This window comes from Empidonax traillii, unplaced genomic scaffold (assembly GCF_003031625.1).
Source record: "Empidonax traillii isolate 1590-97213 ecotype Southwest subspecies unplaced genomic scaffold, ASM303162v1 scaffold378:size984864, whole genome shotgun sequence".
Lineage (NCBI taxonomy): Eukaryota > Metazoa > Chordata > Aves > Passeriformes > Tyrannidae > Empidonax > Empidonax traillii.
In genome coordinates this window covers 384,285-408,792 of record NW_020955571.1, presented here as the reverse complement: position 1 = coordinate 408,792, position 24,508 = coordinate 384,285, and the positions used below count along the sequence as shown (strand labels likewise).

The 24,508-nt window shown below is 40.1% G+C and overlaps 1 protein-coding gene across 2 annotated transcripts in view; it reads left to right on the top strand.

Moving 5' to 3' along the window:
* MRPS28 (mitochondrial ribosomal protein S28) overlaps positions 1–24,508 on the top strand; it is a 75,767-nt gene that overhangs the window by 26,024 nt on the left and 25,235 nt on the right. Inside the window, exon 3 of one of the 2 annotated variants that reach the window (XM_027893063.1) lies at positions 17,020–17,073. The exons of the other annotated variant lie outside the window; for it this stretch is intronic. Within the exon in view, the coding sequence (XP_027748864.1) occupies positions 17,020–17,073 (54 nt within the window). The remainder of the gene's footprint in view (positions 1–17,019; positions 17,074–24,508) is intronic. 2 annotated transcript variants of the gene reach the window in all.

The following is a 24,508-nucleotide window of genomic DNA, read 5'->3' as shown; positions in this document are numbered from 1 at the left end:
GTCCAGTTTTGGGCTCCCCAGTTCAAAAGAAAGTCTAGTGAAGGGCCCCTAGGATCATGAAGGGACCGGAGCATCTCTCCAAGGAGGAAACACTGTTCATCCCGGGAAAGAGAAGGCTCAGAGGGATCAACTCATCCATATGTATAAACACCTGAAGGGAGGGGGCAAAGGATACAGAGCCAGACTTATCAATAGTGCCCAGTGACAGGACAAGGGACAAGGGGCACACACCAACACACAGGAGGCTCCCTCTGAACCTCAGGAAACAGTTTTACACTGTGAGGGTGACTGAACACTGGCACAGGTTACAGGTTGCCCAGGGAGGTTGTGAAATCTCCAGCCTTGGAGATACTTAAAAGCTGTTCGTGGCCATTGATGATTTATTTAGTCACGCATTTTTATTTGAAGTCACTGGTCGGTACAGAGGGATGCCTCATCAGAAGGAGGAGTGGGTGTTGACTGCCACTTGGAATAGGCCCAAAAATTAATTCTGTTACTCCTACACGCCAAACCCTTGACAGATGCTTTTCTTCCCCTGATGCTTTCTGTAACTCCTTGTCAGCCTGTTTGGATTCCGTTATCCAACCAGGGCACAAAAGCAGGTAAATTCCTACAAAGCAAGGTAAGCCTTTTAAGGCTGAGTGTTACCGAACTGCGTAAGGGATTCAACAGCTTTGCTGCTGTTAGGCAGCTCAGCAAATCAGTTAAAAAACACAAGGTGTTTAGAGGCAAAGATAAATAACATTTTATTACGTGTCTGTTATTTAATTTATTTTCCTTTTCTGCTTGCTAATATGTTAACAAAACCAATAGTCCTTGTTGCCTCTCTTCACATGCGCTTGTCTGGAGCAAGGATGGGAATAGCAAATAAGTATAATTTGTGAATCAAATGTTTTGGATGAAGAAATAGAGATAATAGAACTAAAGTGACACTTAGGTTGTATGTAATTGCCCTTACTGAGTAAGGAGCATTTGGCAACACAGTCCTTGCTATTGTATTTGCTTGCCTGATTTTTCTTAGATTTTCAAGATTAAATTTAAAATTTTAGGTAGCATTGCTGTCATGTTGGAAGAACTGCAGTGTAAGTAAAGACTAGTGCATTTAAAGAGAAAAAAGGAGGGGAAAGTGTTCCGAGAGTATTCAGTAGCTGTTAAAACTTGCCTTAATAGATTTTAGAGTCTGTGTATGGTCACTGCTGCCGTGGCTCTGTCAGCATTTTAGGCATGGTAACAGCCAAGCAGGGATGCAGATGTCTGTCTCTTCATGAACTTGCTGAACATAGTCATGATTTATGGGCACTGAAGTACGAAGTATGCTGATAGCCAATCATAGGGTGTTTTTCATACAAAACCAAAGTTCTTTTTGCTTCTGTGATAACTGTCAAGAGAGGCAATTTTTTTTTCCCCCATCTTAGCATTTTACAACAATTTACTTTTTTGTATAAAGAACTTTAAGTCCAGTCACCCAACTTGGGTGAGAAGTAACACCTCCCCGCCCCCAGTCCTCCAGATCCTGAAGGGATTGTTCTGAAAAATACTGAAGCTCTATTTTAAATAATCTGCTTTGAGACTTGGCAGGCTCTGATCACATGTCAAAGTGCACATAATGTGATCACACTGTGTGAGCATGTACCCAGTTAACCGAGAAATTGAGATACGATTCTAAAGGCAGAGAAATAACTGTTGGGTACAATGAAAAATGCTGATCACTTATTCGTGTTTGGTGACTTTTCATTAGTAGAGTAGAGGAAAAGGGCTTAAGCAATTTTTCTTTGATTAATGATCTTATTAGAAGGAATGAGGGATTGTGTACATGTCCTCTGTGAAACCTTTATTTTCATAGTAGCTGGCGTGCTCTTGCAAAGGCAGTGAGACCTTACTGAACAAGTTTCATGGTTCCTATAAAACTATATAAAGCATTTCTGTATGGAAATGCACAGCACACATTTAACCTGTCTGAAATCTTCTGTAAGTAATGGAGTGTTAGTTTAAATATTAAAATTTTAACAAATTATAATCTTCTACAACATGAAATCCCAATCAGACTTTTCAGGTCTTTTCTGTACATCATAAGGAAATGTAAGGAGCGTACAAGTTTAATTTATTTGCAATTTGTACTCATTAACTTCAAGTATTAACATAGAGATCCTAATCTCAGTGGTAATTATAAATTGGTTGCTAATCTGTCCTTCCACTTCGGGAGTTCACTTACTTCTTTTCCTATGGCTTTATACATTTGAAGTAACCTAAAGGTGTTAATCTTTCAGATCAAGTAGTGCCTGCACCACCTCACTCATCTTTGGGTCCCCGGTCTATTACCACCTACGTACTAGATTTTGCTCCCCCCGAAGCCTTTCAAGACTGTTCTTGGCAGCTGGCTTGACAGGGCTGCTGGAGACGAGACTGAAACGCGCTCTGCTTCCTCCACACAGAGCTCAGTAAACAAGCTGCGATCCCCTGCTTGGCAGGAGGCAGAGCTGCCGCTGCTGCCAGCCTGGGAGGGGGATGCAGAGCAGCAGTGATGCGTGGCAGCAAGTAAAATATCCCTTTCTGGAACTTTTGGTGACTTGAATCACACATTCGTCTAATGGGAAGCTTTGTGAAATATTTATCTGCTTCTGCAAGATATATTAAGAGTATGCTAACAGTGGTGCACTTAGCTAAAATTAAATTATAGGAAGTGAGTGAGAAGGAATAATGTGTGGAGTAGGTTAGGCTAGGTTTAGCTTGCTAAGCAGTGATTTAAGCTTAAAAAAAATAAAAATGAAAAAGGAGGTTTGAGGTGATCTGTCAAAAACCAGTTTGTGTTGGAAGGAATATTAAAGATCATCTGGTTTCAACACCTCCCACTGCCCATGGGCGAAGACACCTTCCACTGGACCAGGTTGTTCAGAGCTCCATCCAGCTGGGCATTGAACACGTCCAGGGATGAGGCATCCACAGCTTTTCTGGGCAGCCTGGTCCAGTATCTCACCATCCTCTGATTATTTCCATGACCTTTCTGTGGACTCACTCCAACAGCCCACGTCCTTCTTATGTTGGCAGCGCAAGAGCTGGGCACACTACTCCATGTGGGGGTCTCATGAGGTCTCAGAGTAGAGGGGAGGAATCACCTCCCTCAGCCTGCTGATGACACTTCTTTTGATGCAGCCCAGAACACAGTTGGCTTTCTGATCTGCAAGTGCATACTGCTGGGCCATGTTGGGCTTCTTGTCCACCAGTACCCGCCAGTCCTTCTTCTCAGGGCTGTTCTCAATCCATTCTCTGCCCAGCCTGTACTTGTGCTTGGAATTGCCTGACCTACATGCAGGACTTCGCACTTGTCCTTGTTGGCCTTTGTGAGATTGACATGGGCTCATCTCTCAAGCCTGTGAAGGTTTGTCTGGATGGTATCCCCCTCCACCCGGTGTGTTGACCACACCGCACAGCTTGGTGGTGTCAGCAGTTTGCACTTACTGAAGGCATGTTGGCTGTCAAAAATCACCTCCTTATTTTCCATATGCCTCAGCATAGTTTCCAGAAGGAGCTGCTCCACGATCTTTCAGGGCACTTAAGTGAGACTGACTGGCCTGTAGTTCACTGAGTCTTCTGTTTTTCCTTTTTAAAAAATGAGTGTTATGTTTCCCCTTCCAGTCAGTGGGAACTTCACTGGACTGCCACAACTTCTCAAATATAATGAATGGATAGTGGTGTATCCTGTTAATCCATCAGTTCTCTCAGGACCCATGAATTTATCTCATGAGGGCCCATGGACTTGTGCAACTTCATGTTCCAAAAATAGTCTTGAACCTGATCTTCTCCTACAGTGGGTGGTTCTTAATTCTCCCAGTCCCTGGGTTTGCCTTCTACGACTTGGGTGGTATTGCTGGTGCAGTTACTGGTGAAGACTGGTGAGGCAAAAAAAGTAAATTGAATACCCCAGCCTTTTCTGTATCCCAGGTAACCAGGTCTCCTATTTCCATCTGAAGAGGTGAATATTTTCCCTGGTCTTCCTCTTACCTCACCTATAGAAGCTTTTCTTGTTGCCTGTGACAAGCCCCAGCAAGATTTAATTCTATTAGGGCTTTAGCTTTCCTAACCAGATCCCGGACTGTTTGGACAATTTCTTTGTGTTCCTTCCAAGCTACCTGTTCTTGCTTCCACTCTGCTCTAAACTTCCTTTTTGTGTTTGAGTTTTTCCAGGAGTTTCTTGATCTACCCAGGCCTCTTGGTGTTTTTGCCTGAATTCCTCTTTGTTGAGATGCATCCTCTTCATTGGTGATCCTTGAATATTAACCATCTTTCTTGGGCCCCTCTTCCCCCCAGGGCTTTATCCCATGGTCCTCTCCAAGCAGATCCCTGAGGAATCTGAAATTTGTTTTCCTAAGTCCAGGATAGTGAGCTTGCTGTGTGCCCTTCCTGCTGCCTTAAGGATCTTGAACTCCACTGTTTTATGATCACTGCAGCTCAGGCTGCCCTTGAGTTTCACATTCCCCAGCAGCTCTTCCATGTCGGTGAGAACAAGTTCCAGCACAGCACCTCTCCTCATTGGCTCCTCTGTCACTTGGAGAAGGAAGTTATCACCAATGCATTCCAGAAACCTCCTGGGTTATGCCCTGGTGTTCTGCCCCTCCAACAGGGGGTGGTGGTATCCATGGTATCCAGTGGTATCCATGAGGACCAGGGATTGACTGTGAGGCTGCTCTTCTGTCTGTAGAGGGTTTCATCTCGTTGGTCCTCCTGGTCAGGTGACCTGTAGTACACCCCCCACTATAATGTCACCTGTCCTTGCCCCCCCTTTAATCCTGACCCATAAGCTCTTGGCCTGTTCTTCATCTCTCCTCATTTAGAACTGATAGAGCAGAGTTTGTCTCCATTTTCTTCTTCCCTTGATAGATCAAACTCAGAAGGTCTTTCTCCCATTCATAATGAAAGAAATAATCATGCTAGATGTTAATTCTTCCAGCTTTGCTAATCAGCCTTTAGATCTATGAGTATTTTCGTGGCAGGGTACGTAAGAACCCTAACTGTAGTTGAAAGGTGGGGATTTCCCTCCTTTAAAGTGAACAAAAAACTCCATTTAGGAACGTGATGGATCAGATCCCTGGTAAGCTTGCAGGCACACTTTGGCACCTGTACAAATGTTTGCCTACTTTACATAGTCAGTACCAGTATACCCGAGTGCAGTCATAGGTCCTATAGGTAGTGTGCAGAGCAGGCAGGCCTGCCTTATTTAAATAAGGCTGCATGTAGATATAAACAGTAGAAAATTTTGTGCTGTTCTAAAATAAAGTATCCAAGAATAAGGTAATGCTCTTCACATATCTTTCAGGTTACTCGCTCTGAATTTGTCTGCCAAGAGTGAAAGTCATGACTTTAAGACTCTCAAAATCTTACTGACTAGCTTGCACATAATTAAACTTTCAATTTTTGGGTTTAATTGTTTTTTTCTGGCATTAGACACATCATTTTTTTAGTAATCTGGAGCTTTGTTCTGTAGCTAGTTAATGTAGTTACATTCCAGAATTTTGAGCTTAAAAACTGAAATTGAAAGAGCGGTAGAGAGCATGCTAATACTACCTTTGCTATTAGGAATAAAATGAGCAATGTTCTTTGTGTTCCATTCATGGAAATCCATGGATTTGTTTATTCTAAAATGCAATTTTCTTCTTCTCCTTTCTTTTTTCCCCTTCCCCCAAACCAATTCACAGTCTTACAATATATTAAACAGTTCTTTCTCTCTGATTTATAATGTATAACCTTATCTGTGGTATAGTCTGCTTGAGTTAAAGCCCAATTGCTATCTCTTTTATTAGCTTCATGCTAGTCATTCAAAAATCTAAGTACTCTTTGCGAGCAAAGATTTCTGCATACTTGGCATATGGTCTAGTGAAAGATGTCCCTGCCCACCACAGGGGCGTTGAAACTATTTGACCTTTAAGGTCCCTTCCAACCCAGGCTATCCTGTGATTTTCTCATATAAAGGAGGTGAAGATAACACTTCTGGCATTGTGCTAGAGGGCTGTTTTGGTTTCTGAATCACGCTTATAAGGATGGTAATTTAAATAAGAGAAGTGCTGTTTCCCTAAAGGGGAACTTGACAAAAAGCATTGTTTGAAGAGTAGCAATAATCTGCACGAAGTGGAATTTTTCCTCTGCTAATAGATAACTAATATAGAGGTGCATGTACAATATCATGTATGTGATAAATTTTCCCTGACGCTTTATTTGCACAATCTAAATGTTGTGTGTGAAATCCAGATGTACAGCTGTGGTTGTCTTTTGTTACTCTTCTCACTTCCTTAAGCATTTGCAGTGGGGATTTAAAACTACAACTACGTGGTTATTGTTACATTTTGAAGGGACATAGACCTACTGTAATTCCTAATCCCATGCTCGGTTTTCCTTCTTGGTTGAAGTGGCAGCCGTGAGTTGCGTCGTGGTGGGAGGGAAAGGCAGGAGGGCACATTACTGTGTTTTTGAAGGAGGTAAAATACATTGCTTAAAACTAGCAGGATGTCTCCACAGCAGCGACATCGCACAGAGGCTTCGCCCGAGGTCAGGAGCACGATGTGCGTGGTGGGAGCCGCGTGACCGGCATCTCCAGGCTTCCCGCTGGAGCCATCCAGCGCAGGGGATGCACCGCTGGCTGCCGGGGTGAGCGCCGAGCCATTCTTCCGCCTTCACTTCCTCGGCTCTTTAGCCCCCATTGAGCGCCGAACAGTGGCGCGGGACAAAAGCTGTATACACTGTACAAACAGAGCACTAAAGCGGCAGTACACTGACTCATTCTTCGCTCTGTGTGAGAACTGAGGGGGACTCTATTCACCGCCTTTGTGCCGGTGTCTGTCAACAGCGCTGTTTGAGGCCAGCCCCATTGTGCCGGCCAATGTTTCTTATTGACCCGAGTCTGTGCCCGCAATGTTCCCAGGGTCGAAGTTGCGAGCGAGAGAATGTTTGAAAAGGGGTAATCGTAGGCTAAATGCGTTTTGCTGCATTGTCGTCTGACCTATTAAATCTAAACTGCGGTCCGCGTTCATGCAAACAGGTAATTATGTAGTCACAGCTGCGGCCATTGACATCTGGTTACCGCCCCGTGGAAAAAGGGGATGGGGTGCTCGCCTTTCCCTCCAGGCTCTCAAGCGCTGAACTTTAATGATATTAACTGAAAATAGAGGGTGGATTAGTGAGACTGACAGGTCAACAAGGTGGATACTTTATCCATGTAGGCAGAAATAAGTCCGAATGCAGTTACTTGGGTACTTCTGCTACCTTATGCATCAGATTTTTCCCATAGCTGCAGGCTTGGCATTTAGGGTTTTTAGATCAGGAGAAGCTGCAAAATACTTCTTCTGCCATCCTGTTGTGCAGTACAGTTCTGCAAATAGGCACCACATTAACTATTTTTTTTTTTTTCTGAACTGAGAAGCTTACGATAGTTCTGGTCCCCAGAGGAAGAGTTGCCAGGATTTCCAGATAACAAACCTTCATTATCAATAGGCCAGCATTTCAAAACTTAATGGTAAGTGTACAAGGGCAATAAAACATTCCTGGCCATAAATTATTTTAGGGAACTGCTTTTTCTTTTAATGTACTTTGGAACTTAGGCACATTTGCATGTGAATTAGTCTGACACATCCTCTCTCTCATCCCCTTCTGCTCTCCCCCCTTCTGCTGGGAGGGAAGAGATCTTTACATAACATACATAATTATTAAAACAGCCTGCTTTTCTGTGCTATGCAACTTTCAGTGGTTGGGATAGACAACAACCATTATAGAAATTAAGAGGGAGGGTTACATGGCCCTGGGTGACTTTCATGGCACATCAAAGCTGGGAGCACACTCAGTGCTGGGCAGTCCTGGCTGCAGAGCAGGAGGGGAATGCAGCCAGCTGATAAATCCCTGCTTTAAGGGATCTCATGCAGGAATTAATGGTTAGCTGCTTCTCCTTGCTTTTGCATCCCTGTGCTGCTCCTTTGGAGTCAATTATTCTGAAGCACTGTTGCAATGTGGAGTGTCATGCAACAGGGAGAGTAGGTGCTGTATGTTATGGCAAATATATATTTTATATATATATATAAAATCTTCCATAGTTATGAGAGGACTGTACTTGCCAAAGGAGTGAAACATTCTTCTTCAAAGGCATGTCCACTGTTACAGAGGAGAGCTGGTTTTTCACTCATGGAGCAGGGAGAAAGAAAAGATGGTCTGCTCAGACTCAAGGGAACCTGCTTGTATTGTGGATCTCTAAAATGGTCTTGTACAGTCTTCTGTTATGTAATTAGCTTTTTCTCTTTTTCTGTGGGTTGATTTTTTTACTTGGTTTCTACCTTTTTCTACTCCTTACAGGCCTATAGGGAACAGACTGGCTTCCGTAGACATTTGTAGCTATACCAACTATATGCAGTCTCTTTGCTGCCTCTGCATCAACACAAATATTTCCAAATAAACAGAAAATTCTGCTTGTGCATTCCCCAGTAGATGTATTAAGTTCATAAAAATACTAGATAGTTTTAGGAATTTGTAGTTTCTCACCTCTGTAGCTCTGTGTTCTAAACCATTTGCCCATTTCTCTATAAAAAAAATATTCAAAATAGAGTATTTCCTTTTCAGCAGCCACTGATTTTTTCTATTATAAAGGAAATAACGAGGAGTAATGTTTATTTAAAGGATTGTCTAAATCAGTGTTCTCCTAAGCTGTATTACCTGTAGAGTGGACAGATGAGACTGAAGATTTATCCTGCAGAAGTCTGTAAATGCCTTACTCTTTAAAATACTTTTATTTTGTAATTAGGAAAACCTGTTCTGCTTCAAATATGTAAAGTCAGGAAGAACTTGAAATGACAATTCCCGGCAGAGATCAAGAAACTTCCTGGTTAAATTGTGTTTTCCCCTGACCTAATAAGTAAAACTTGAGCAAACTTTTAATTTGGATACCCCAGTTTTGATGTCATGAGCATCCCGTGATGTCTCCACTGTAATTCTGCGTATCTCTTTAGATTATTCAAAAGGAGTTATAAGAATACTCTTTTCAAAGTGGTGAAGATGGTTTGATATGTCACCATTTACTGAAATAGGCGTTAACCACTGCAGCACTCTTGTACATTTGGAAGGTGGTGTATTGTATAGTGAAAGAAAGGTTGAAAACTTAGATGTGGGAATTATTATGTGCTCAGTGGTTTGGATCAGTAAGGTAAAATCAATGTAATCAGGGCAAACCTTGCATGGTATGTGTAACTTAGCTTTGTGCTTCAGCCAGTGAGGCATTATAGACAAAGTCCTTACACTTCTAGACAAAATAAGAGAGCAGTGAATGTAGACTTCTTGGATATGCACTGCACATGCAATATGTGTACTCAGTATCCTGACCTGCACTTGGTGGAGAATAACTTCAGTGTGGGCTCATGAGGTTTTCCCAGAATGAAAAATTCATGACGTTGGTGGTCTAATTAATTTTCTTGAAGCAGTGGTAGCTTGCAGAACTGAAAGGCAAATAACCATAAAGAATTTGAGTTGAAATTAGTAATGAAGGGTTTTTCTTTTTTTTTTTTTTTTTCTTGGAGATGGTAGTATTTGAAATGTTTACTATTAAATGGAAAACAAGATGTCTCTGATCAATGCTTAACAGCTTTTCTTTTATCTTTCACAGTAGCATGTTCTATTGCCTTAAAAACTTACAGTACTTTATTGTACCTTTTACAAAGATTTGCACTTGATTTTCTTTTAAAAGACTTGTCTTTGTGGAGGATTAGATTACAATTAACTTTTAATACATCTCTTTTTCTGTTTTAGTTTCATATGAATTAGCTTATGTGAGACTATTCACAGTGCAGTAGTACTGTCCATCGATTGGTGTGTAGGCATTGGAAATGGAAATCAACAGGATTCTTTCTGAAGCTGATATACTTACTGGTAAAGTCAGCCCTAAATAGGATGCATAAATATGCAATTCATATATGATGAATATGTAGCGATAATCTAAACGGGCTTAATTCACGTACCTTTCTTAGAAGGAGAATGAAGTGTGAGTCAAAAAACCTCTGGTTTCTGAGAGAAGTTAGTTGGCTTGTTTCAACAAAGGGCCCCAGGATATCAGAATTTGTGTGTAAAAACAACAGCACACTTGGCACACAATGCCCCTGTGAGTTCAAAAGAATTGGATGGAAACTGAAATAACCTTTCTAAAATTATATTTGAGGACATACCTTTTGAGTACTGGAATTAATGTTTCGATAGCACCAAGTGGGACAGCCCTTTTCCAATACATAGTGTTTGTGGATTACACCTGTAACAAAAATATGGCAGTGAAGCATAGGAATAGGCAATACCTGTGGATAAAGGCTTATCTGTCGCCACTACTCCTTTTAGGATTTGTCTTCATACAGCCTATGGGAAAGGCTTTGGTTCTGCGAACTATCCAGCTGAATGTTAACATTTTTTCTTACAAAAATTTTCTTCAGGTTTTTCTTCAGGTTTTTAAAAAAAGTGCATTTATCTCAGCAGAGGACTGGAATAGTGCAAAACATTTGAAATTATTCATACTAAATTAAAAAAAAAATTCTTAAGCCCCCTAGGCATCTAATTTATTTTAGTTTAAAAATGTGCGGTATCATCTAATACTGAGACAACATTATGAGCTTGTTCATGTAACATATGTTGGTTTCTGGATGTGTCAAAATGAAGAACTCAGGTGTTGCTGTCCAGAAATACAGGTATAGGAGGATCAGATATTTTAGTTGTTAACATACTGTCTAAAGCAAATAATTAGATTTCAGAAAAGGAAAACTTGTCCACAGCCAAGATCAGATCAGTAATGACTTTGGAAAACAGCCCTGGTTTTCCTGCCACTTGGGCTAATGCACAGTAAGAGCAAAGACATGGAATTGGCTTACAAATTAACCTCTTTTAGACTCTGTAATATTCAGATTTTTGTTGCCCTGAAGTAATCAAGGGCTCCATTACAAATGTCTTGTTATACTCTGCAATATGAGGGCAACTGGCTGGTCAACTACATTTTCTGGTTTTTTTACCGCTTTAAAAGTTGAAACAATTTGCTTTTTCCTGTTGGTTTTATTGCATATAGACATTTTTCATATTCAAGTAACGATTATTTCCCTCCTGTCCCCCCTCCCCTCCAGTTACTAGAATGAAATTAACTTAGTTTGTCTCTCAGTCACATTGTGACTTATATTGCTTTTCATTAGGGAAGATTTCCATGTACAGACAGGATGCAGGGATTAAACAGGGTTTTTGAAGAAGAAAATATAGATTACAGTCGATGCAAACAACCTCGACATGGGCTTCCTTTTACCCCCTCTGACTATTGTCACAGCTTCCCCTCATTCAGTTCAGTGGTGGTTGTTCTTTGCGTGAGACCAACAGATAGGATTGATAGATCAGCAAATATTGTGTTTATGTTTGATCTCTTGTGAAATAAAATGCAACTCTGGATTCTTCAGAATTCTCCATTTCCGTTACAGCAACATTGCTGCTCTGCAGCCTTCAAAAATAGAACAAAAAACTATTTGGAGAGTAAATAACTTTCTATAGCCTGTTCTTAATTAATTTTTTTAAAGGAATTTCTACTCTTTGACAAATCAATGTATTTTTCTTCAAAAGAAAATAGACTTGGAAATACACATCAAATCCATACAGGAGGAATGCTTATTCACTTTTAGAAATGCTGCTAAAGGTCATGGTTCCAACTACCTCTTTCATTCATCCTCATTTATAGAATTGGCAAGGTAAAAATGTGAAGGGCTTGGGTACCTCACAGTACCAGTAACGGCAAAGCTGCTGAGGTATTTTTAGAAAAATTATGCTTATACCTTGGTGCTTCTGGGAAGGTATGTGCAGCAGAGGGTTAACTCCCTGACACACTGAAGTGTCTTAATTAGAGCTTGGCAAGGGGCCACGGTCAGTAGAAAATATGCAGTGCCTGAGACAGGAGCAGTAACTAGTGGTTTGATCCTCTGGCAATGTCTCCTGCATTCAGCAGCACTCTCTGCCTGTGCCTACCTGTTGTGGGAAAGTAAGATGTTGCTCAGACCTGAAACAAAGCACCCAAGCATTTTCCCATCCAGCTTCACCATTGTAGACTTTAAAAGAAAGCATGTGGGGATGTGGTGAGGGGGAAATACCTGTCAATAAAAGCAGCTTTGCAGTGACTCCCTGCACATAATGGCCTGCAGTTGAAGGAAGAGCGAGTTAAAACTGCAGAGTTTTGCAGATCTGGCTTTGCACACTGTAGAGAATGAGTGCAATACTTGCTTTAAAACAGAAAAATGGGAGAATCTGAAGTTTCAGGCTGAGAAGATTTAAAAAAAAAAATTTATGACCTCTAGTAATGCTTTTCAGATTGGTCTTTTAAGAATGAGGATGATTTACTTATAAGAATTATTAATAGATACTTCTTTCCCAAGATTATGACCTATTTACAGTTGGGAAAAATATCAAGTTGCCCTATATATTAATCCTGTATTATCATAGGATGGAAGATACAGAATAAATGGAAAAGAAAACACAAAACCTGTTATTTAAACATGAAATAATAGAACTACTTATAATTTCAGGACAAGAATCCAGGTTGCTGGATCTTACAATGAGAAATACAGAGATACAGAGTTGGGATAAAATTGAGCTGATAACATTGTATCAGTAGAGGCTCATATTCAGAGGGACAGTAGGGTATGTACTTCTCTAACTGGTGTGTCTGTAAAGTGTGTAGAAAGGCATTTAAAAAAAAAAGAAATTAGGAAACCCCCTGAATTTGTAAGACTGCATCTTGGGGTCTGTGTGAATATTGAAATGCCTCATACCTGTATTTGAAGAAAAATGCATTGTAAGTTTGAGGAAGTTTCCAGAGCTATTAGCAGGAGTTGAGCTCTTCTGTCTCTCACTATGTTTCAGTGGAAATGAAACAACTAAATTCAGTCTGTGAAGGCCTGAAAGTTATCTTCATTTGGGTGCCACAACATCAATAATGCATTGCAGTCTGACTATACAAAAACTCAGTACCAAAAATAGTCTTTACTGGTATTAATATTTAGTAATAAATAACAAGATTGAATAAAAAACACACTTGTGTTTATCTTCAGATCTCTAGTTAGACACTATTCACTTCACTGAGACTCTGCATTACATGGTACATCACATCAGAGGAGACTTGCAGGTCACAGCAGAGTGCAAGTCCTGCTTATCAGGCACTGAATGGCCACTTAATCGATGCCAGCTGTCTGCATAACAACAATCTGGTCCTTTAACACCTCACTGTAGCATTTCTGTACTTTCTAACTCTACCTTTGCCTGTTGAGTGACAGCAGAGTGTCAAGGCTTGTGTTGGCTATGTATGTGTCAGGCTGGTGGGCACCATTATGGATCTGTATTAGAAGGTTTTTGTGATAAAGGGATAAATCTAAAAAATCAACTGTGAAACACAACCAGCAGTTTGTTCTGGTAAAAACCCACTTAGAGTAAGATGGTAATGGTCCTTTAAAGGCTGCCACCTGTTTTAAGGTTTCTGGTCCCAAGTTTAACTTTTTTGCCTGGGATTAGGCATGACTTCAGAGGAACCCATCAGAACCTTCTAGCAGTAACAGTCTGCCCTACAAAGCGAAAAAAGAAGCTCTTCCCATACCATAGCATTCAATCACAGCCCTGGTGGCTTCAGATGAGAAGAACCTTCCTTGTGTAGAACATCATCTCTTTAGGTCTTACTGCATGAAGAAGGGTCAGCTTCTGCTTTAAAAAGGTGATCTCTGAATTTGTAGTAAGCCCAGGTAGTAAACCATTCTGGGTCCTATGGAAGATTTCCCAACATGTGTATCTGACTGGAGTTTAAGGAACTGAGTGTCTTGGATTCATCCATCTGCTTTATGTCTCTGAGACCAGCAGCTCTTCTTGTGTGGGCACTGAGTTGTATGCCATGGCTGGTTGAAGTGTCTCTTCCCTGCCTAGTGAAGACATGGGTTATTATCTCTGACAGTGTCTTTGAGCATAGATCTGTTTTCTTCTGACCAGCCTGATCCTGGTTACAGGCAGCTACTTTGATTTTACTGCAGAAGTTAGGTGTTTGGAGTTTCTGCAAATGTTTTCTAGGAGAAATATTTGGATAGTCAGTGATCTGGTCTGCTTTTTTCAATGTTTGTGCAATTATTTTAAGTAGAAATAGAAGAGTGAAGTCCATACTTATATTTCTCTAGGTTTGCATGTGTGTTTGTTTATTCCAAGGAATGAAACAGGTCTATGTGAATTTGTATTTAGACAGTTGTAAAAATAACAGTTTTACCCAGTTGTCTGAGACCAGTTGTTTTATGAGAGAACTTCCGAGGATAATAAAGATGTACCATGAGGAAATATGTATTGGAATTTATAATGAGTATTTACAGTGAAAAATTCTGTAGCTAAATTATTTGAAAATTAGGTATATAGCACGTGTTTTACTCATACTTTAAATATTTAAGTCAGCATGTTTTGTGGACAAAGAGAAACAGTGCATGTCAGAAGCTTGACATCTGCAAGTGTTTTTGTGACATCTCACTGGCCTTCTAATAGCAAATTAGGAAGGCAGGAGCTATACAATAAATGCAAAACTCATTTTAAAATCACAGTGCATGGTTGTCAGTGGATAAGTTCATTGTCTGAATGAAAAGATTCACTGAGTTTGTTTCCATGGGACACTGCCTTGGGTTAATGGTAGGTACCAGTATTTTCATTATTGATCCGGGTGATGGAATACCAAGTGTGCTCATTAAATGTGTAGGTGATGCCCAGCTGAGAGGCTGCTAATCCAGTTTCTGGTTCCTTTAAACTGTAATACGGCTTTAGGTTTGAAAATTAAGTTGACAAATTGTAGAAGGGGTCTGAAAAAAAATATTGGCAATTAGAAGGTACAGTTACAAAGTGTTGGACGAACACAGAACTGGGGATCAAATGATAGCCAGTGATTCTGAAGAGTAAAACGTTGATGTTACTGTAGTTATGAAGCTATGTATGAAGAAGGAAAATGATGTGTTTCCTCTCCTCCTCCCACTCAAAAAAAAAAAAGTCATAAGGAATAATTTATCTAGATAAATATAAAGATGCAATTTTGATACATGTTATTATTTTGATCTACGATGACTTTTTTCACTCTTCCCATGTTGATGATCCATACAGCTTCCTTCCCCATTCTTCCTCTCCATCTGCAGTTATCTGAGAAACCAGTGAGTCTATCCTTTTGTCAAGAGGATTTCTTAGGCTGGGTGGTGGGACAAATCCTCAGGTGGTGTAAAATGGGTTGGGTTGGGAAGATGGCATTGGCCTGCCTTCGTTTTTTTGGGAAGAGCCCCATAGCCACCATTGTCATGGTGTATCTGTGATGTCCTGCAGTCAGGGCAGGTAGTCACTGGTCAAAAGACACTTGTGGCCTTTCAGGCTACTCTGTGAGCATGGTTTTAGTTCACTGAAGCACTGATAGCTGAGTGTGACCCTCTGCTGTGTCAGATGAACATCAGTCACAGTGAGTTTTTGGTGAATAAAGTATGTTATCGAGGATTTCCCTCAGAATAAAGGGTTAGCTATGGAAAAACTGCAACAGCTATTCAGTCCCAGGAAATGTACATTTTCAATGTAGGATCTCTTGGTTTTGGTCAAATTGTGTTAAAAAAAGGGCTGAGTCAATTGCATACATTCTAAATAGATATAAATACATGAAAGGAGTAACAGTTCAACATGCATTTTTCAGTCACTTCTTCAGGTTTTTATTACATCAAATGGAAGAGGCAGTACAAGTATAAAAAATTTAAATTGTTTAAAAAATTTAAACCTGTTAAAACAAGGTTGCATTCCTGGTGAGAAGACAGAACAATGTTTTGCTGAATTACCTTCAGTTTAGATTTAGACTAAATTTTTACATTAGCGTTTTTATACCAGTGATTTTTATAACCTTTGCATTTTTGTTTGAACAACAGAAAGTTTCCAGGGCATCTTTGTTTTCCTTTTTCAATGACTAAGTTTTTAACTTCCAGGCACGTGGTTATACTCCAGGTCTCTGAATGTTTTGGTTTAAGAGTAGCTTTTAAAGACTTTACTTCCCTTTAATCTTCCCATTTAACTCATATCTGGGGATATTTGAAAATAATGGAGGTTTTTAGGGTGTTTTGAATGGATGCAGAACACAGAAGTAAGAGGAAAGGAAGGATTTCTCAGCTGAGCTTTTGCATTTGCCTCCCTCCAGCCTGCCTGGGAGCTGATTGCCTACCCCCACAGCCTCTCACTGCGGTTGCCTGTGGCTTCTTGTGGCAGAAACAAGAATGTAAAAACAGCTATTTTGGGTAAGGCAGCAGTACCTCTTGCAGTACCCCATCTCCAGCAGTAGCCAGTGCCTGGGGGAGGTTTATGGACAGGGCAATAAGGGAGCGGTGCTTTTGTTCAGCTTCCAGCTGCTTGTGGGTGGAGGGGCTTCCAGAGCAAGAGAGAGTGTTGTGGTTATAATAGCTTGTCACTGGTCTCCCCTACCCCAGTAAAACCCTCCTTGAACTTCTGTCAATTGTTTCACCACCTGCAATAACTTGTGACAGGCTATCGCAGCCTGTGTGATAGATGAAGTTATTTTTTTCTTAGCTTATCATGCTGGTTTTATTTAATGCCCACTTACTCCTGCATTAGAAGCAACAGTGAACCATTTTACCCACTTGGTGTTTTCTGTGACTCATGGGACTTGACTGATGATTTCCCTTTATTGACAAAATTGACCACTTTATTCCTGTTTTTATTTATGTCTTTCCCATTCATCAATGTGATGGTTATCATTCTTGCTCTGTGACAGCTTAGTGTGGTGTTCTGTGTGCAGTGGGTTTTTTTTATGATCACCTTGGAAGAGATGCTCTGAAAACCTCTGCAAATTCAAGTAAACTCTTTCTTTTGAAGCGATACAGATGTGTAGTTTGGCTCCTTTCAGCCTTGCACCAACCAACTAATCCCAGTTACACAGTCTTTTAGTTTTCCCACTAAAAAGGGAGGCAGGAGGGCATCTAGTGACTCCCTCTCCTTTCCTTATGGAAGCTGGAGTGGATCTTGGAACACCGTCTGGACAGACTGTGGTAGTATTACAAGGTAATCAGTGCCCTGGGCTAGGAAAAGAGTAAAACGAAATTTGAGGCAAATCAAGTGAGTGGGAAATGAGATATGTGTTTAGGGAAGCCAGAGAAGCAGTTTCTTTGGAGTCATCCCGTTGACTCCACTGGAAGTTTGATCATCAGCACATCATAGGTTGTTGGGTCAATGAAACCACCTTGTTTAACCCCTGGCTGCCACTTTAGCCCAGCCTGTCCAATTAGTCCATCTTCTAAAGCTCTGCTCTGTGCTAGCGCGTGCACTGGAGTATGTCTGTCTCTCACAGATATGCAAGAGTGCAAATATATATCTGCAACTTTTAAAATGCTATTACCTTTTTAAAAGAACTTAGTGTACCGATTATTAGAACCTCTCAGTAAGAGATTGGATACCAGCTCTCATAGTGGGCTCTGTGTGTGGGATTATTTCAAAGGGAACTGTTAAATTAACACTTGGATCAAGTAGAAGGACTCTAGAATATGGCACATCATAAGCTGTGAGGTCAGTAATGTTATATCAGTAATATAAATCAGTGATAATCACAATTATGATGATGTAATAAATAAAAATAAATATCATTCTTAACAGATATCCAGTCTGAAGTAAATTTACTCAGAAGAAATGAGTATGATTAAAGCAATGAATTCTTTGAAGTCATAAAGCCCACGTCATCACCTTCATATTTTCTGTCTGATTAGTTCTGGGATTATTCTTGGTTCTGTTATGTCTGCTTTCATTTCATTACAGACACAACTTCATCAAATATTAATAGTAAGGGGTGTAGGATAAACCCTTTGTGTCTTGTTCCTTGCTCTTCCTTGCTGGCTTATCAGCAATGAGAGTGTGCTGGAAGTCATGGTCAACTGCTGCTGCAGAGCCAGCAGATGGAGGGCTAGAACGCTGCTCTGTTTCTTAAGTGAATATGAAATAAGGAATTCCTGTTGTTTGATGAGGAAGACGGTTAAAATGTAATAAACCATTCAATACCGTGAATAGAAAATGAAGTTTGAGGAGGTTTAATTCTGAAAAGATCCACTCCAGAGACTGTGTGTATCCCCCTCAAGTCAATTATTTTCTCCCTTAAAGTATTAAACGTAATCAAAACTTTATGACTGGGCAAATTGGCATTTAACGCGTGTAACATGCAGTCTAGCAGCATGGCCAGCTTATCTATGAACAGTTTATTTTAATTTCTTGCACCCTGCAGCTGATAGAGGGATATGATTGCGGGAGTGCTGCTCATAGGAATGCTTTTGTTTTACCTGGGCTTGAAGTTGGCACCTGTCAGGTGTACACTGACAAATGATTCTAGTTACGAGAGTAGCGGTACACCTAGGGCAGCTGGCAATATAGCAAGTATCCCATTTTATCAATCAGTCATTTCCCTAACAGCATATCTCCTGTTCTCGTGCTCCTCTTTTTTTGATTTGTAAATACAGCTTTTAGGCATTTTGCAGAAGGTTGCTTTATAACCAACTTTAATCATAGCAGAAGCATTAACTATATCGTGAACGATGTGGTGTGTGCTGACAAAAGTTTAAAATTTTTCTTTAATATTCTTATTAATAAATCGGGTAACCTCTAAGAAAATAAAAAGATACATTTTTGCAGTAAAAATTTTGATTAATGAGAAAAACATCTTTTATTTCAGGTCATAATGAGGCTGTTAAAAATCTCTGGTTGGAAACAAACAGTCTGTGTCCTTACTCAGGATTCTCACTTATGGCAAGAAAAACTTATTATTTAGAAGAGCTCATCTGTGCACACTCATGTTATCAAGTTGAAAACTTCTTACACAGAATTTTAATAAGTATTTTGTGGGCTGTTCACACAGTAGTGAGCCTTATGTTGTATAGTCAATGCATCCAGGCTCAGCTGCTCATAGTTTATGAACCTATTCCCTTAAGATTTTAGTCACTTTGAGTGTTAGTTAAGTATGATGGGATAATGGTACCAACTTCACTTTGAAGTTTAAAAGCAGTTTTGCCCACATCTTTCTGTAGATTAGGGTGGGTGGAGTTTTGTTCTGTGAGGTCCCATCTCCTGCACCCTTCACCATGTACGTGCGTGCATTCCGGTAATGCTGTGAGAGGCACGGCTAACACCTGTCACAAGCAATCCACTTGTTTTTCTTTCTTTTTCCCAGGGGTAAAGTTTCATACAGAATTTTGTTTTTACAGCATTGAAGTCGTATCTCATTTGATAAGTTTGCTTCCTAGAAGGAGCCCCAGCTGAAGGAATGTGGCTTGCCTGGAAGCACAGAGGTGTGCCACAGGGTGGTTCTCGTGCAGGCAGGCACTCTTTGCAGAGCCTGTCTCTTGAAGACTTAGGTTTTCACTTGGGAATAAATGACTTTATGTGCTTCAGTGTCAAGAATACCTTTAAATAATAGAAATCTGCCCACTAGAAGATCTCCTATATAATAATACCTTGTCATGAAATACCTCTAAGTCCAAGGGATGAATATCTTCTAATACAGTGCTGTGTTTCATAAGTCAGTGTGCTGATCAGAGGCGAGATTTGATGAGCTCCTGATAACCTGTTTTGCCAATGAACTTCTAACTGTTGTTTCCTCAGGGATGGCCTGATGTTTGGAGGAGTGATGGTGCTGTTGCCAAGTGCCTGTTACTTACCTCTCTCCCATTCTCCTGACAGCTGGGAAACTGAGTCTTTGGTTGGCTTGATGCAGTCCCATAAATTAGCAAGAAAATGGTCTTCATGAGATATGATGGAACTCAAGTGTTCTCCTCAATTCCCAGCACTTAGAGGAGGTCTGATGGTTTTGTCATCTAAGTTACGTTTGTCATGTACCTTTGAGAAGCAGTAAGAAAGCAGAATGTCTGAAAATGCTTTCAGAAAAAGGCAGTAACCTTGCTTGGCTAGTTTAAGATGTATTTTTTTCTGAGCTCAGACCAATATCAATCATGACATGACATTTTTTTCAATATCTTGATCTTGGATATCACAAGTTTTAAGTTTTATATGAGAACTTAGTGTGGTTGGGACTTTGCTATCTGTAATTAAGTTTTTCTTCACTGAAACCAATATGAGTCTTCCAGTCATGAAATGCCCCACGGTACAAAACCAGGAAATACATGGGTCAAATTTGCAAAAGTTGGATTGAAAACCCTTTAGGCTTTTCATTGTTAGCTTATGTATTCAAGGTTACGTGGACCTGCTGGAGCGGGTCCAGAAGAGCAGCATGAATATGATCACCTGGCTGCAGCATTTCTTCTATGAAGACAGGCTGAGAGAGTTGGGATTATTCAACCTGGAGAAGGAAAAGGCTGTGGAGAGACCTTATAGAACCTTCCAGTATTTAAAGGGGGGCTACAAGAAGGCTACAGAGGGACTTTTTACAAGGGCATTGATAGACCAAGGGGGAATGGCTTTAAGCTCAAGGAGGGTAGATTTACATTGGATATTAAGAAGAAATTCTTTCCTATGAGGGTAGTGAGGCACCAGAACAGGTCATCCAGAGAAGTTGTGGATACTCCATCCCTGGAAATGTTCAAGGCCAGGCAGGATGGGGCTTTGAGCAAGCTGGTTTAGTGGAAAGTGTCCCTGCCCATGGCAGAATTGTTAGAACTAGATGACCTTTCAGGTCACTTCCAGCCCAAACCTTTCTATGATTCTATGACTGAAAGAGGAAACTGTTTAATTAGTGGTGGAAGGATGAGCTTATAGTAGCAAAGGAAGATTTTGGATACCTGTGACAAGAACTAGAGCTTGCAGTGAACTGGAAGCAAAACTGATGAGTCTCTTCTGAGTAGGGCTGAGGTGGTAATTCTTTAAATTGTATTTTAGTAACTCCTTCCAAAAAGTGTCCTTTTTCAGTCTCTTGCTTTCAGAATTATCTTTCCATAAACAGTCTTCACTTGCGTTCTTGTTTATTTTAGAAAATTAGACTACTCTAAGGTGCCATGAAGAGCAAAGCAGGATAAATGCATGGTGACAAGAGTATTGTCAATTTAGTAATTTGAGCCATTGTGGACAGACCATACCAGGTTGAATCACTGAGGTTCGTTTGTTTGAATGAATGTCTAATTCAAAGGCATTATTCACGTTTTCCATCTCTCTTAGGTCTGTTGTTTGTCAGGTTTTTTATTGAGTTAATATTGTATCTGCATTGCATCTCAGTTAGAATACTTTAAAAAGATTGCTTTTTCTCTGCCTTCTGCCTTGTAGTTAAAAAAAATCACACCTTCGAATTAAAGGTATGTTATATATTCTGCCACATGTTTATGCTTTAGTGGCTAATTTAGTATGATTAAAGAGGCTCTTTTTCCCTTTTTGCTTGTGTTATTGATATAATTTTCAAATTAATTTTCTTTATATGCAAGGGGGAAAAAGCTTAATACTGTTGTTAATTGCATAAAAGAATTAACATTGTCAAATACCTGCATTTAATTGGATTTGGAAATACCTTTAAATATCTCTTTCATGCTTCTCATCCCACACACAAGGTGGGTGCAGGTTTTCTGCCTGCAGTTTGACTAGAGGACATTGGGTTTCATCTCGATCTGGGCTTGAGCATGTCAAAAACTGAGCTCACAGGCAGCTCCTTCTCACCAGGAGCAGGGATGTGCATACACGAGTGCCATGCAGGGTGTATCCAGAGTGACAGTAAAAAAATACAAAGGAAGAAAAAAAGAAAAAAAAAGAATTTAAAAAAAAAAAAAGGGAGTAAAAAAAAGACTAGTTGCAGCCTGCTGAGCATAAGCAGCTGCTGCTCGCTGTCTTGTGCTGTGAGAGCACCTTTCTGACAGGTTCTCAGGCTCGGCTCTGAGGTCAGTGCAGGATTAGGATGGGAACCCACTTTGCCTCTCCTGACAGCTGCAGTGTTTAGTCACCGCACGGTGACTTCAGCCCTGTGGCTTCTAAAGAATGTTTAATTAGTTTGCCTGCTATCAGAAATTATCTCAAGCAGAGACACAAACATATGTTGGAATTGAAGAAGACATAGTAGGGGGGCCGGTGAAGGGTGGCATCCAAAATATTATGAAAAAATTTTTATATAGGCTGTTGTGTTTTGAGTCTGATTTTGCATTTGTGTGTTTTAGTACTTTATTTATTTATTTGATTTCAACTTATTCAGGATAAAAAGGGAACTGGTGCTGTTTTCACAGACATAGTTTTGATTTTGGGGTTTGATTTGTAATCTAAGCGTTGTATTTGGTTAATATTACCATATTCTGCATGGTCTGTGTTTTGGCATGTGGAAGTAAAATTTAAAGTTTTCATAGGTAGTAATCCCAGACTGAAGGGATGCTTTTGTTATACATAATTATTTTTGAAACGTCCCCTGAAACCAACATTTCTTCTCTAATGAAAAAGTATGTTGAAGCAAACAAATACTCTGCTGTTCTCTCCTGTGGAGTAAGAGCTTGGTGGGAACTTGAGGAGCCTTGGGAAGACACAAGTGCCGTTGTGCGAGGAGAGCCAGCCCGCCTCGCCAGCGCACTGTGAGCACAAGCCAAGTTGAGCAAGTTTGTTATAGATAAAAGCATTGGATCCCTCCTGCTTTCCCCTGGGACTGGCAGTGTCTCGCTGTAAATTGTGACTCCATCACCCCCTGAAATACTTCCTGAAAACCCCACTCTTTTCCAAATAGCTTTTAAAACTGCATGAAATGGATCAGCATCCCCTCCTTTGTAAGCTTTCTGTAAGACAACAAACTGCATTTGAGGGTTAAAAGCCTTTTCACTTGCTTAAATGTTTAGCTGCTTGGCTTGTGATGGGAGTAGGGATGCAGGAGACAAAATGTGGCAGCACCCACCGGGTTTCACAGCCAGGTACAAGATACAACCTGCAGTCACTGCTTCCACTCAGCCAAACCCTATGAGAATAGTGCATTTTCCCACCAGGAGGAAAGCTAAGGAGAGGGAGCCGAGGAGAGCTCACTGGCCTGTGGAGTGAGTTGCTGAACATTGAGGTTGAATTAGACCAGCAGATACTGCAGTACAGAAATATATGGATACACGTTCATAGGAACCCTAAAGATGTATGTCCAGCTACCCTGACTGCAGAACCAATTGAGGTTTTTTTCTATCCTTGTCTTTTACTTCTTTCTTCCTTTCTTTTATTGACTAGTCTTAGAAATGATTTTTTTTCTCACCATTTTAATTGTAACCTCTTCATGGTATGGATAATGCCTATGAACCTCAGTCCATATTTATTTAGTGAAAATTGTTCTGAGTTAACATGATCTATACTTTTTAAACTACATCCTGAGTAGCATCCTGGCCTGTTTTTCATCTGTACTTGTCTTCTCCTCCTGCTGTTTTAACCTCAATTAATTTTTCATTAAAAATAAGTCTGTAGGCTTTTTGGGCTAGGAATTGTATCACCTTACCTGTTTTGTGCATCCTCGGAATAAAATACCTGTTCCTATTTATGATCTTAGGCTCATGTGAAGGGTTGATGACATCGTAGGGGAAACAGCCTATTGCATATTCTAGTTTGTACGAATAACTGTCAATAAGATGCGTCTCTGTACAAGCTGTCATATCAAATTACTGATTTCTGTCACTGACTTTGGAATCCTCAAGAGGAATGTTGTAAATATTAATGAAACATGTTTTTCAACATTCCACTGCTATAATAAACTATTATTCCCATTTTATGAGAAAAAAAATAATAAATTACAGCATGGAAATTGTAAGATGCTCATGAACACAGACTTTTTTTGGCAGGAGTAGGAAGTAACTGAATTTATAATTTCCATATTTTAACCAGGAGACGTTATTCTTCCTGGCTGAAATTCTATCATAATTGCAAAGGACTCTTCTGATAAATGGCATAAATGTTGCTATGGCTTCCCAGCATCTGTTTTCTGGCAGTCAGACTGCAGAGCAGCTTGGAACTAGTGAAGCATCTTCCTCTGATTGTGCCAATTTGCAGAACTGTGATGTAATGGAGGATGCCAGCAGGATTCTTGTCCTCTGTTTGACAGTGAGAAGAACTCAACACTGCCTTCTTCCTTAGTGTTTAAATGCTTTTTTCCCCTTACTTAAGATTTTTAAGAATAAGCTAGGAAAGTACATAGTAATTGGTAACACACTACATAATAGTATGTTATTACATCATCCTCCCTCAGCCAGTTGCTAGAGTTAAATATTGCCTGATGTTTTAACAAATATAACAAATATTTCTGCATGCTAAGATAGAAATGCTGCATATGGTCCTGTAAACAGGTGTTTTCTTACGTTTTGGATACAAATGTATGGAGAATTGCATGTATTTTTAATAAAATACAGGTTTTGCCATAAACTGAGTAGTTATTGTCCATTGTCTATTGTAGTTGTTTAGTGGGCTTTTTCTATTTAAGACTTGTTTGTAGGAAAAGGGTTCCTATTAAAAATTTAATTTCAGAAAAGTAAAAGCTAAATAAGAGTATTGAAGTCTGTATAAAGCAGTGCAGTTATGCTGTCAA